Genomic DNA, 15,273 nt, shown 5'->3' with positions numbered 1-15,273 from the left:
TGGACTGAATCACTGTCTACAGCACCACTCTCCCTTACAGGTCAGACAAAAAACAACTTGACCCCTAACAGGGAAGTCAGGAGAGGGGGAAAGAACAGAACTACAGAAAAAAGGTACGAAAATCAAAGTAAATGAGGATTAAACAGCAAACTGAAATCCAAATTAGTTGTGAAAGTGAATGAAGTAAACTTGAAGAAAAGTGTTAACATTATGAACTGTGCATCGTATAGACTGAAGCGGAGATTAAACAAACTCCAAAAGCATGCATATCGCTCACTTACCACCATGTTTTAAGGGTTTGATGCAATTGAGGGGGGAAAAAAAAGAAGTCATAGTAACCGACAAATATCAACATACCCCCAAACCCTCAAGCCAAAAGATAGCCAGCTTAAACAATGACTGCTCTCTCCACCTCGGTATTACAGCCACTGGCTAGATGAGAGGAGTAGGGCTCGGGGGAGAATGGAAACAAGATGCTGCTGGAATCCACCTTATGAGAGTGAAGTTTCTGGTGGAGCTGTTGCACACACAGATTTAGCTGCATGTTCCGTCTTCCCAACCATATGCCCTACAGCCCTCACTCCATCTATATCCGCCTCATCATCTAGAAGGGGTGCTCTGCGATGTCTAGTAAATAACAGATTGCCTAATGCAGGTTTCACTTCCAAAAAGATGGCTTTAAAGTCAAAATAACAAAGAGTTGACTCTCTGGTCAAAGCTCCTCTGTCACTGCATTCATCTCACTGAGGATGGGGTTTTATGGTTTGTAAATCCACTTAAATTTTGCCTAATCTCCGCAGATTAGCATTAAACCCAAGAGTGATTTATGATTACTTCCAATTTCTTCCCTTGTTTTTGGTCCTATTGCATTTTCCCCATAAGGTAACTTGTTACTGACTCAGATGACCCCTAGTTAACAGACACTGAATGTGTGTTTCTGATGTCATTTTAAAAGTCATATTTCATTTTCCATATCCCTGGCCTGCTGTAAGGGGTTTATATGCTACCAAATGTTTTGACAAACTAATAGGTTTTGGAACATTAGTATAGCTCTTAGTTCTAAAGTATCTAAGAGCTTGAATATATCAGAGCTACTAAAAATGGCTCTCAAAACCCTCAAATATTTTCTCCACCAGTAGCTTAAAGAGTCCCTTTGACTTGCTTATAAAAATTATCCCAATATGAAAATAGAAAGTGCTTTTTGATGCCAGCACTTTCTTCAATTGATTTCTTCAATCAGCCATTGTTTTAATTTGATGTCTGTGAGATCAATAAAATGCCCCGTAGAACTGAAGGCCCCAGCAACTAAGCAGGTTCGTGTCCCATCTCCCTGCAGCTCTCGGAGGATAGTCGGCAGGGAACCAACATAGAAGGTGTATCCCAGCAGGTGCCAACTGTAACATGGATGGAAAACTAGAGGATGCTAGCTTGACCTAGTCTTTTTGGAGAATTATTAAACATTTTCAGGGAATGCAGACAAATGGTGAATAAAGTGAAAAACAAAGCTTTTATTTGGCTCCATGATTCACTTGTTCCTGAAACCACTGAAAGTAAAAGGCGATACATAGATCATTCACCTACACAACAACCTACTGGGCACTGATCCTCAAAGAGACATAACAGGGGATTAAAGAAACGTAGGTGTGAGATTTCATTTACAAAATGGCCTGAGTATATATACTCCAGTAGATAAACAGTAGATAAAAAGACATGGGGCTTTTTTAAAGGAAGCAGTTAAACCTCAACTCTAAGTGTTTTCAGGGAGAACTCTAAAGTGATATTTGCTTTTCTAGTGAAACACATTCAAACTAAATATTATATAAATTCAAATTTGTATGTTTTTATATTTTTATATTATTCGCCTTAGTGCTTTTCTAGTAAGGGCAGACTTACCAAGAACTCCCAGACTACCCAAAATATGAATACTGTGAGTGTGTATAAACAGTTCAGTGAGTCTGAAATGAACCGTAGGTATATCTTGACAATAAAGTACCTACTTAGCAGAGAAAAAGCATGTCAGGCCCATAAAAAAGGTTCCCATTTTCAAAATGGCATAAATAAGCCAACACAGAGCCACAGATGATTATCTAATAGGTAAAAATTTATCACCCCTAAAACTCCCAAGTTTGTATCAAATATAATTCACTTATTTGAAAAAGCAGTGTATGCACGTATGTGTAAGTAAATGTGGGGGGAATAAATGGGAAGAAAGCATATAGGTGAGTTTGTCCTTGCTGTGAACTGCATAGGAGTTGAGGGGCGAGTGGCTAAAGAAGAAAAAGCCACAGAATAAAGAAAACTCACAGAAGAACAATTGACCTTTTTTGTTGTTGTTAACAATTACTTCCAGGAGAGGTGAGGAAAAAGGGGGAGGACGTGGGAGCAGGGAGGAGTCTGGGAGAAAGGTGGAGGGACAAGGAGAAAAGCATGGAATGGGGTGCTGGAGCAAGGGCAAGGGAAGGAGGTGGAGAATGGAGCCTGGCCCACACTGGCTGTCAGGAAGGGAAGGAGAGAAGGCAAACACTGCAATCAGTCCAGCACCCCACACTTTTCACCCCAATTCAGCAACCAAGAAGTAAAAGCTGCTTGCATTACAGTATTCTCCCAAGAGACTAGAGCAAGGAGGTTTTACTTTGCACTTACCCTGCAGTCATCTCTTATGTGGGATTCATTCACTGTCTACATAGTAACTTAGCTTAAAAGAAGTATTTTCCCTCCAGGAAGCTGTTCAGAAGATTTGCTGGCCACAGATGTCTCCTATAAAAACTGGTCCCCGATTTGAGTTCAATAAGCAAGAAATTCTTTTAAAAAGATAGCTGCTTCCCTAGGCAGGTGTCTGCACTTTTCCAACAGAACAATACTAACCATTTCTCAAATCTAACCAGAAGGCCTGCCGCATACACTGCAATAGCAACCTTGTAAATGTAATGGCTTCTTAGGATAAAGACTGGACCTCTGACGGGGACATGCTAGGCCAATGTGTCACTCTGTCATGAAAGTGGGAGCTAGTCTGTCTTAAAATTCAAAAATCAGCTTCTGAAGCCCATCTTTGCCTTCTCTTACCTGACTTTTTGCCTCTCAACCTTTCCAAAGGGTGGGTTGAGGAAGGTGGTATGTGGCAAAGCAAAAGCATTCTGAGGGGATGGAAAGGCCCCTTTTAGGAATGAGGCATAACTGCTCCCAAAGAGCCAGAGTAGAAAACACACGAAAGGCAGGCAACTCTCCCTTTACTCTCAGGTCTCAATACAGGTGTACTCTGCCTTGGGAGTCCTAGTAAGCAGCAGGAAAGAAAAATCTGGAGAGAAAAAAGCATTAGGGATACATGATAATCCCAAGAAAGCAAGCTCACTTCACAGAGTAGAAAAGCAAAACTCCTGGGGATACTGCCATGTTGCAGGGAACTAGACCACTCTTACAAAGGCCGATCTGCTTCCAGATGACGCCCATCACGCTCCTCCATCCACTTCACTGCTCAGTGTACATTTGGAGGGGAGCTCACCAGGCCTTCCCGAAGGCATCGACAGTGTCAACAAAACAATCTCTCCAACCTCACTCACCCTAATACTCTACTTACTGCAAGCAAAGAGATTTAGGAGCTGCTGAGAAGAAAGGGGAAAAAAAGGACAGGGCTGCTGCTCTCAAACATGTCCTTCCAGAGAGTCTAAAGCCACTGGCATGACTTTGGGACTACATTCTTTCTAGGGGAGCACCAGACTTCACTTAGTATCCTCCATGACAGACATGGTGGGGCGCCACAGTCCGACTGTTCGGCCATATGGACAGTCAACTCTGTGGGGCAGAATACAGCACCACAAGTGCACAAACACAGGTCCCAGATCAGCCGAACTACAGCTGGCAAACCCACCATCACCCCAGGCCTACAGCCGGCAACCCCACCATCACCCTAGGTCTACAGCTGGCAACCCCATCATCACCCCAGGTCTACAGCCGGCAACCCCACCATCACCCTAGGTCTACAGCTCGCAACCCCACCATCACCCCAGGTCTATAGCCCGCAAACCCACCATCACCCCAGGTCTACAGCCGGCAACCCACCATCACCCCAGGTCTACAGCCGGCAACCCACCATCACCCCAGGCCTACAGCCGGCAACCCCACCATCACCCTAGGTCTACAGCTGGCAACCCCATCATCACCCCAGGTCTACAGCCGGCAACCCCACCATCACCCCAGGTCTACAGCCCGCAACCCCATCATCACCCTAGGTCTACAGCTCGCAACCCCACCATCCCCCCAGGCCTACAGCCGGCAACCCCACCATCACCCCAGGTCTACAGCCCGCAACCCCACCATCACCCCAGGCCTACAGCCGGCAACCCCACCATCACCCCAGGTCTACAGCCGGCAACCCCATCATCACCCTAGGTCTACAGTTCGCAACCCCACCATCACCCCAGGCCTACAGCCGGCAACCCCACCATCACCCCAGGTCTACAGCCCGCAACCCCACCATCCCCCCAGGCCTACAGCCGGCAACCCCACCATCACCCTAGGTCTACAGCTCGCAACCCCACCATCACCCCAGGCCTACAGCCGGCAACCCCACCATCACCCCAGGTCTACAGCTCGCAACCCCACCATCACCCCAGGCCTACAGCCGGCAACCCCACCATCACCCCAGGTCTACAGCCCGCAACCCCATCATCACCCTAGGTCTACAGCTGGCAACCCCACCATCACCCTAGGTCTACAGCCGGCAACCCCACCATCACCCTAGGTCTACAACTCGCAATCCCACCATCACCCCAGGTCTACAGCCGGCAACCCCATCATCACCCTAGGCCTACAGCCGGCAACCCCACCATCACCCCAGGCCTACAGCCGGCAACCCCATCATCACCCTAGGTCTACAGCCGGCAACCCCACCATCACCCCAGGTCTACAGCCGGCAACCCCACCATCACCCTAGGTCTACAGCCGGCAACCCCACCATCACCCCAGGCCTACAGCCGGCAACCCCATCATCACCCCAGGTCTACAGCCGGCAACCCCACCATCACCCCAGGTCTACAGCCGGCAACCCCACCATCACCCCAGGCCTACAGGCGGCAACCCCACCATCACCCTAGGTCTACAGCCGGCAACCCCATCATCACCCTAGGTCTACAGGCAGCAACCCCACCATCACCCCAGGCCTACAGCTGGCAACCCCACCATCACCCTAGATCTACAGCCGGCAACCCCACCATCACCCTAGGTCTACAGCTGGCAACCCTACCACCACCGCAGGCCTATAGCCGGCAACCCCACCATCACCCTAGGTCTACAGCTGGCAACCCCACCATCAACCCAGGCCTACAGCCGGCAACCCCCACCATCACCCCAGGCCTACAGCCGGCAACCCCATCATCACCCTAGGTCTACAGCCCGCAATCCCACCATCACCCCAGGCCTACAGCTGGCAACCCCACCATCAATCCAGGTCTACAGCTCGCAATCCCACCATCACCCCAGGTCAGCTTCCACTGAGCTTAGGGGCATACTATGTGTGGGGCACACCATTCTAGTCTAGCCAGTGAAAGATAAGTGGTGGTAATGGTTGGTGGCCAATTAATTTCCTTTTTCCTGGTCATGTTACAGGGCTGGAGGATGGGGATGGGGAGCTCATTAGGCATCTGAAATACTACTGATACAAGTCTCCATCAGTAGCTTCTCCTGCTTATAATCACAGTTGAAAATGAAAATCCATAATCAAAAAATCACAAAAATTTCCCAGGACTTTTCTGACTCTAGTCATATCCAGTAATGAAAGGTTTCACCTCTTACTTCTTTCTAATGCTTAACAATTCGCTGTAGTCCTGCTGCTACTATCCGCTCCCTTCTCTGACCCTAGGCCAGCTTGAGGGCACTGTCTTGGAGCATGGACTCCAGGTGTTACCACCTAGCTTTCTCCATCTTAACCTGGGTCAGTGGACACATCAGACATGCTCCACCATTTGTATCTGTGACATACAGAAAAGTCAACCAGCAGAGAGCCTTGAAGACCTATCAAAGGGCCAACCAAAGGAACCAAAGGCTGGCTTGTTCCAATCAATGGCTTTGCTGAGAACAGTATGACTGGGCTGGGGCAGTTACCTATGGGGGCTACACCAGGCAACCACGTGACAACCAATTAGATACCTTAAATCTGCCTGAAAGGCCAGGTGGCCTGCAATCTTGGGGTGGCTTCTAGGCTTGACTTGGATTTTCCTCAAGCTCAATCTGCCTGATGATCTGTACTGAAGGAGGATAGAGCTGAATAAAGAGACTGACAGCTGCCCATTCACTACATGGGGCCTGAAAGGCAGACAGGACTGGGCTAGTTACATCTCTAGGTGGCTAATGCAAAAAACCTTAGAGAGTTAGGAACTGGTATAAGAATTTTTCTTCCTTCTTTTTGGGACTGAATCCCAACATCTTTATAGTCCTCTTTGGGTACTTGGATACTACCCCAAGGAAACAATCCCAACATTAAACTATTTTGTAGGGATGCTCTTACCGTCAGGAACCTCATCTGGCCTCTTCCTCTTCTCATACACAACAATGATCACCACAAGGATGATAATTTCAGCCAGAATTCCCAAGAAAGGCCAGAGTGGGGCCAGGTGGCTCCGTACCCTGAGGATGGTGACAACGGATTTGGTGCCAATAGAGTTGGTAGCATTACATTCATACTCGCCAGGGTCCTCTGTGATCTGAAGGTTCATAATGCTCAACTCGGTGTAATTTTCCTTGTTGATGATGAAGAAGCGGCCAGAAGTATTGACAAGCTCCTGTAGAAAAAGTGAGAACACACGAAGGTCAGAGTAGATGGGCCAGTGTCCAAGAGAGGGTGCCGCTGCTGTCCATTTGTATCAGGGCATTGGCTGGAATGAAGGAGCAGTGTCAGGTACCATCTTTGTCCAAGGAACTCTGAGCACTTCATTAATGACTTCCCTTTAACAGCAACTACAACAAATTAACAAACTTCTTGTAGAGCCAGGGTACAAGCCTCCCCTGTTCTTGGTCCTCTGGACTTCTCTAACCTCCATGCGGTAAGTAAGTAGAGATCCTACCGCCTATAGATCCAAAAAAGATCAACAATCTAGTAAAATGCTGCTTCAAACACCAGATAAGAAACAGTAGCTGGAAGAGGATAAGGGAAGCAGGGCTGTGACTCCCATTGTCAGACCTGTCCGATGACTTCAGAGTCAGCACATATACTTCACTCTTGGTATGTTCTGAAAAGTTTCCTTAAACTTCCTCCACAGCAATGCTAAGAACTCCCTCCTAGTCAGAGTGGGGGAAATTCATAACTTCCCTTTCCTTCAGGACTACAGGGTTAGAGGAAAGGTTATTCAATCAATCAACAAATACTTACTAATGTACACTGCATGTGTTATATCCTACTAAGGGGAAGGTGATATAGACAGGGAGAAGTATGACATAAAAATGAATAAGGAGCTTAGCCTCAAGAGGGAACTGATAGCCAAAGGGATGACTAGTTACAAGAATGTGTTATGAAGCCCCAAAGGAGTCTGTATGGAGTGCTAGGGGGCACAGGTTGAGCAGACACTGCCAGAAAGAGTCAGAGAAAGATTCTCAGAAGAGCTAACATTTGCACTAGACGGTGGAGAAGGAGAGTTGATCAAGCAGAGAGAAGTACTCCAGGCAGAGATCTGTATGTGTGCAAAGGCAGAGGTGTCAGAGTGCAAAAGCTGGGGTTTGAGTGCAGCTGGGATGGCTTGCAGCACACTCAGTTCAGGGGATCCTAGCAGGGCAAAAATGGACTTGTGTGTCTTTACCCTGCAACAATTAACACATTACCAGAAGTAGCAGAGAAAAAGGGGGAAGATCATCCCCCAAATGATTCCAGGTACAGCAGCAGTCCCCAACCTTTTTAGCACCAGGGACCAGTTTCATGGGAATACAATTTTTCCACGGACAGAGCCGGGGATAGTTTTGGGATGATTCAAGCACATTACACTTACTGTGCAGTCAGACCTCTCTGCTAATGATAATCTGCATTTGCAGCTGCTCCCCAGCACTAGCATCACTGTCTCAGCTCCATTTCAGATCATCAGGCATTAGATTCTCATAAGAAATACACAACCCAGATTCCTCACATGTGCAGTTTATAAGTAGGGTTCACACTACGAGAATATAATGCTGCTGCTGATCTGATAGGAGGCAGAGCTCAGGTGGTAATGCCAGCGATGGGGAACAGCTGTAAATGCAGATGAGGGCTTTACTCACTCACCTGCTGCTCACCTCCTGCTGTGGCCTGGTTCCTAATAGGCCATGGACCAGTACCAGTCCATGGCCCGGAGCCTGGGGACTGCAGAGATATAGCATACAATTGTGTATGCATTTAAGTGTGGGTATGGCTGAAATGGAAAACTCATAGCCTTCAAAAGAAGAGCTATTCTGTGATGCTTCAAGCTTCATCTTTCAAGAGATGAAAATGCCCATTGTGTAATTCCAACCTACTTTAGCTAAAGCTCAAGGACTGTCCTTCCCAGTGACCAGTAGAGAGAAACAGGCATTCCCTCAACACCTCCTCAGAAAACTCAGTATCTTGTTGAACCTTCAAGGGCCTACCCTGAAAATACTCAACTCAGCATCTTCACCTTTCTATTCCTCATCCTGATTCCCCTTATTAATGGGGAAATCTAGCCATAATTGTTGATGCTGGAGTTATTATTACCACTTGACATTTTATTATCAAGAGGTAATGAAGTGGGAAGAATAATGGACTTGAAATAAAAAGACTAGATACGACCCCTGGTTTTGCCACTAATTCACCTTGGTTACTATGGAACCTTTCCAAAGAAGCTGGATTAAATGATCTCTAAGGCTCTTTCTGATTCTGAAGACTGATAATCAAAGAGGATGCCTGGAATGGGCGGAAGGTATGATATCCCCTCTCACAGAAAAGGTAACTGGTCAAAAATCATTAGAGAGAAAGCAAGAGTCTAAGGCTTTAAAACACGATCAGGAATCATCCCACCGATTGGAAAAGATGTTTTCTTTGAACATTTCTGGAACAAATACTGTCAGATTCTCAATATCTAAGGCTGCCCCTGGGCCTCCTCATATTGCCCCAATTCCTTGTCAGTATTTTCTGTGTTCTCCAGATATACTATAATTGCCCTTAATACCGTATGTCTTCCCAAAACACAAGACAGGCGCTCTAAGACCACTTCAAGAACAGTATTTTCCTTAGGATAAATGAACTAGAATAATAGCAAAAGTTTAAGATTAGGCTTAGTTCTTTCAGCATCCTACCCTGAAAGCAAGCAATCTGACCCTTACCAGACAGATAGCTTTAACAAATCATGTACAAGGATTTCATGCTGGACAGACTGTCCGTGACCTCCAGATTCACAGTGTAAACCAGTTATGACTCTAGAAAGAGTGATCCAAGCCATGCACACATCTGAGGATACAGCTGTTACAGCAACTGGACCAGATGTCTGGGCCTCCCCAGGAGAAACTCCAGCAACTACAGAGACCCAAGGCTGCCTCCTACTCACCATGGGCATACCGTTCTCCTTCTTGCGCCATATCCACTCTGGGTGAGGGTAGCCAACAGACTTGCAGTACATCGTGGCATCCTGCCCTTCATTCTTGTTCTCGCTCCGTTTATGGCCAGTGATGTCAGGAGCAGCTGTGAAAAAGTGTTAGACACCGTTACGATGGAAGCCTACTCTAACAGGATATTAAGGCCCCACCCACTGGCTCAGAGCCCTGCTTCTAATGTAGTCAGTCTACATTAGAATATGGCCCACCCTTATATTCGGATTTGAGAAAGAGCATTTCAGGTCAGAAGAGGGTAATGGGACCAACCCCATCCCCTATCCCCACCCACCAAAGCAGCCCAAGCAGATATCAGGGTTACTAATATGTGAGCTTCTAATGTAGGTGTTCTCCAACCTACTGGAAAAGAACACAGGCCCAACTGCCCTAAATTAAGCCCTCCTTTAAAGAAAATGCAAACACAGGTTATTATCATCCCCTCTATCAATTTAGGTTTTACCTGCACTAACAACAATTATGCATCATGTCAAATGTGACACATTTCCTTAAGGAAATGAGAGATCCTAAAATCAAACACCCACAATCAAATCCTATTACAAGGTATGTAAAAACAATGAATGCTTGGAGAAGCTACTTGATGAATAACAATGACCCAGCCTCTCCCAGTGAAGAGGGAATCCGGCAAACTGGTCTTCACAAGGGGAGGAAAGGAATGAACAGGAAATTCAACCAATGTCCCAAGAGCTTTTATACACAGCTTACAGAATCTGCCTGTATACATGATTCACAAAAATCTCAATGAACCCAACATAGAAGGAATTTCTAGATGTCCTAGAGGCGTTGGTCTCCTCTGCTTTTAGGGATCACTTAGGAAGAACTAAATAGCACTTGTAGTCTAAAAATTAGGTAAGTTTTAATGATCTAAGAAGCCTGAGAAGCTAACTCTTTGAACTTAGCCTTCTATCATCTCAACTATATTTTCCACCAATGCCTCACAAGTTACAGTAATTGGAAAGCAATAAAACTCAAAGCAGGCCAGACGTCATTTTGTTGGCAAGATGGGAAAGTGAATTGATACACCTTGGTCCAAATGTCAGGTTTGCTGGTTCTTTAATTATTTGTGCTTCCGTTCTATACCCATTACCAAATGGAAGTAATTCTTGCCCCTGCTGACCTCCCAGTGTTCTTGGATAAATAAGATGTCAAAACATTCACTTTGAGACTATAAAAGCCTGTAAAATTATACCATATCATGGGCTAATCCTATGTGCCACCTTTAACTGGCTTGGCTTTTCTTGGCTTATACTACTCACAAACTGGTCTTACATTCATCCTCCACAAGCACCTGGACAAGAGAGTGGAATCGGCAAGGCCCAAGCTGTCTCTGTAACCAGTCCCTGCCAAACCAAGGCCTGCTCAGTGCCACTCAGTGTGAAGTGCTTTCTAGACAGGATGTTACAAAGGAATGTCTTTTTGTTTTTCAAGGGAAAATTCCTTACTACAGAAGCGAGTGGTCTGGCTGGCTCTATCCTGTTCCCACAGCTACTTAGTTAAGTCTCAGGCTTACTGCTCAACCTGGTCACCCTTCCTCAGAGCCTTCTTCAGAAGTCAGAAAATACCCAGCACTTCAAGGAGTGAGCGCCACAGCCATGCAGCAACCAGAACAGCCTCATGCAGGAGGCAGGGGGGGCACAACAAGCAGAGGAGCTACCACATGTTGTCTCCAGCTGTGTTTCATTCATCTGACAAACGTCTGCTGAGCACCCACTACATTCCAGATAAGTCATAGAGAGGTTGGGCAAGACCTTTCTGACAAAGTGAATTTTAGCAAAGTTATGAAGAAAATAAGGGAGTAGGTCACACGTATTTGTGGGAAGAACATTCCAGTAGAAGGAAAAACAAAGGCCTTGAGGCAGGATTGTGCTGATGTACAAGGAGCAGCAAAGAGGAGTGTGGCTGGAACACAGTAAAGAGGAGAAGACAGCAGATGACATCAGGGAGACCGAGGTCCCAGATCAGATAGGAATTTGGGGGCCACTGTGATGACTCTGGCACTTTGCCGCATCTGTTGGGAAGCCACTGAGGAATACGAAGTGCAAGTATCAAATGACTTGCATGTTTTAACAGCTCCCTGCGGATATCATGTGGACAACAATTGTAGAGAGACAACAGTGTGTGCAAGACGAATAAGGAGGCTATGGGAGTAATCCAGGCAAGGGAGAGGGTGGTTTGGAAGAGGGCAGTAGCAGAGGAAGTGGGGAGAAATGGTGAGATTCTGGATATATTCTGCAGGTTGAGATAATGTATTTGTTAACGGATTAAATGTGGGCTGTGAGAGAAAAAGGAATAAAGGATAACTCCAAGGTTTTGGCCTGAGTAACTGCAAGAATGGAGTTACCAGTTACTAAGATGAAGAAGACTGCAGAAGAATCAGGGTGGTTTTTTGTTTGCTTTTTTTTGGGGGGGGAATAGAGAAATAGTGGTTGTAAAAACCAGGAGTTCAAGGTTTAGAACATGTTAATATAAGACAGTTATTTAATATCCAAGTGAAGTTGTCAAGTAGGAAGTTGAATTATCAAGTCTGGAGCTCAGGGAAGTGATCTAGGGTAGAGATATAAACTTCAGAAATTAGCTTATATGTGGCACATTTTCTCATTCTCATTCTCCTTTGCCTCAGAGAGAACATCCACTCTGGGTCATTTATTTGACTAATTGCAACAGTACTCTGAATTTGGTACTATCAGCTTTTGCTTTAGGGACTCATCCCCAAGATTACAGATTAGAACCACCTAGAAGGCTAAAAGTTGACCAGCCTGAGTGAGAATAAGACCATATCTCTACTAAAAATAGAAAAAATTAGCCAGGGTGGTGGTGCACGCCTGTAGTCCCAGTTACTCGGGAGGCTGAGACAGGAGGATCACTTGAGCCCAGGAGTTTGAGGTTGCTGCCGAACTCTAGCCGAGGCAACAGAGGGAAATTCTGTCTAAAAAAAAAAAAAAAAGGCTAAAAATGAGTTGACATATAGCCGTATAACCTCTAAAGTCACTATTCTGAAAGGACCCAGACTTAAAGATCAGGACCTGGGAAAGGGGTAGGGATGGTCTTCACTCCTGCCTTGGTGTGCAGGAGGAGAATACGCTTCCCTTTTCTATTCCTCCATTGCGGTATTACATGGAGGTTTCTACTATAGATGAGAACATGGCCTCAAAAGCTACTTATTAGCTTAGCTAACCCCCAGTCAATTTTTTGGCCATGTTTACACAGTATAGGCCTACAAGAAATAATTTTCAATGGTTAGATCTCTTGTTGCTTTCTCCTCATCTTACTAAAGACTGAATGTAGCTTAAGAACATCCCATCCCCTCTACCTAATGTACTCAAACAATAATGCCCTGATTATTTACACTTGAGATGATGGAAACATTACTGGTACACTAGACAGAGAGAAAATGAATCCAAGCCACATCACTCTACCCCTATAGGGAGTCATTATAACAACTATCACTTTAGCCTTTGGATCAATGAAAAGGTTTGTCACTTCTATCTTTTATGGTAGCTGCTCAACTAGAATGCCTGTTCCTGCCACTTGCTGAACAGGGCAGTGGACTCACAGCAAGGAAGGGAACCAGGCTCTCAGAGCACCTGTCAGCAGTGATCAGAGAGGGGGCCCCTCAGGGCTTTTTGGAAATAGCCCTGCCAGTCCACAAATTCTCCCCTCCTTCAAGAGGTGGTGCCTAATTCCCCTCCTCTTGAGTGTGGGCTTGATATATAATAATGTTTGTGATCCTGAATGTCTCAAAGTAAGTATCACCTATGACAAGTAACTCAGCCTACAGTACAACTGCTGACCCCTCAAAGTGATAAGCATTGTATGGTGGACTGAGTAACACCTGCTGCGGCCAGGCACACCAGAGACCTGACAAGAAAGTAAAGCTAAAAGGTGGCTGAGATAATGGCTTACAGACACTCCTATGGATGGCCATAAAAATCACAAAAAAAACTGACCATGGCTGTGATGTCTACAAAAGCTCTGCCAGTGAGAACTCTGAGGCCTCTTTTTCACAGGCAGCTGCTGCTGAAAGCTCTACTGAGAAAAGAGCAACAACTCCTCCCCCACCCCCAACCCCTGACGGTGTTTCAGGAGAAATCCAGAATTGCTGGGTTCATCAGTCAGTGTACTGGTCTCTTGAGCTACTCACTGGGGTTCAGTGGCTCGTTCCCCTTTCTCTCTTATTACTATCTTTGTGTGCTGAATATATTTACATGATTGTTGGTGTGTGAAAGCCTCACAATAAACCATAAATTCAAAAGCATTTACTTGGCCATTGAATCATTATAAAACCTCCTGGCCCCCTGGTCAGAGTTAACACAATTAGGCTAACTCAAACCTGACACAAGACTGCTGGACTTAGTGACTCCCTTCTAACGAATAAAATAAAGCAGAAGAGTAAAGGTGTGCAACTTTGGAAACTAGTTCACAAAAGGTACTGCAGCTTTTTTCTTGTTCTCTCTTTCTCTTTGTCTCGTTACACACCCTGGGGGAGGTCAGCTACCACGTTAGAGGGACACTCAAACAGCCTACGGAGAAGGCTTATGTAATGAGGAACCATGCCTACTGCCAACAGCCACAGGAGTGAGCCACCTTGGGAGCGGATTCTCCAGACCTGGTCAGGCCTTCAGATGACTACAGCGCCAGCCAACAGCTTGACTGAAATCTCGGGAAAGACCCCCAGCCAGGACACCCCATTAAGCTGCTCCTTAATTCCTCACCCACAGAAACTGTCAGCCGATAAGTATTGTTTTAAGCCGCTAAGTTTTGGGGTAATTTATTATTCAGCAATAGGTAACAAGTATCCCAACCAATGAAGCAGACATCACTCCATTTTTATAAATTGGAAAATTCAAGTTTGGCAAAGTTATTTAATGTCTACTGGTAAAGCTAGAATCCAAATTCAGGGCTGTCTGAATCCAGAGGCCATGCTTTTTGTACTTTACCATACTGAGGAGAAAATAAATCAAACTAGAACAGGGCTCACAAAAATAAAAATATACAACATGCACTACTGGTAGCTGCACAGCAAACTCTCCAAATGTTATCTTTACTTGTAGATGTACTAGAACACCCTAGAGGTGGGACTGAGTGATCTGCCAGACTTTACTCCATATAGTATAATGTAAAAAGCAGAGCTTTGCACTTGAAAACAGAAAAATCTGGACTCCATCAAGGCTCAACTACTCACCACCTGAGTAATCTGAGGCAGATCATTTAAAATACTTTGAGATTCAGTATTCACTTTTGTAAAATGGGGATAATAACTATTTCATAGAGGTCTTATAAAGATTAAACTACATCTCTATAATCATCTAGCACATGGTTGGGGCTCAGGGTCAAAAATAAACATTTAAATTAAGCTACTAGTCAGAGAAAGAAGAGGCAAAGGCTTGGACTCTGTCATTGTTCTAAGATATCAAAAAGATGCTGATTACTATGTACCTTCCCCACTTGCCGATATGAGCAGGACTTTTGTTTGTAACACTAACAAGGTTTAATCAGGTGAGATAAATTATGATTAATGACCTATTTTAGTGCCTTACCTTTTATGGGCTTGCCATTTAATAAGAGACTGCTTCACCAGGCCCTGCTGGTCTAAAAGCAGGTCTGGAGAGTCTGACCAAGCCTTCATATCGTGAAGGAGACAGAGAAAGTACCTCTTACTTCCCTTTAGCCTCTCAGCAGGGCACAGACTGAGTGGCA

General features: G+C 45.5%; 1 protein-coding gene across 4 annotated transcripts in view; it reads right to left on the bottom strand.

The window, feature by feature from the left end:
• The window catches only part of NPTN (neuroplastin), a 67,018-nt gene that overhangs the window by 4,764 nt on the left and 46,981 nt on the right, over positions 1 to 15,273 (bottom strand). For all 4 annotated transcript variants that reach the window (XM_069457676.1, XM_069457685.1, XM_069457694.1 and 1 more), the window contains 2 exons: positions 9,516 to 9,649; positions 6,500 to 6,773 (listed from right to left, as the gene is read on the bottom strand). In XM_069457676.1, coding sequence (XP_069313777.1) covers positions 6,500 to 6,773; positions 9,516 to 9,649 — 408 coding nt within the window. The remainder of the gene's footprint in view (positions 1 to 6,499; positions 6,774 to 9,515; positions 9,650 to 15,273) is intronic.

The sequence above is a fragment of the Eulemur rufifrons genome, chromosome 2 (genome assembly GCF_041146395.1).
Source record: "Eulemur rufifrons isolate Redbay chromosome 2, OSU_ERuf_1, whole genome shotgun sequence".
Lineage (NCBI taxonomy): Eukaryota > Metazoa > Chordata > Mammalia > Primates > Lemuridae > Eulemur > Eulemur rufifrons.
The sequence above is the reverse complement of the archived record's forward strand: the minus strand, read 5'-3'. Positions and strand labels throughout refer to the sequence as shown.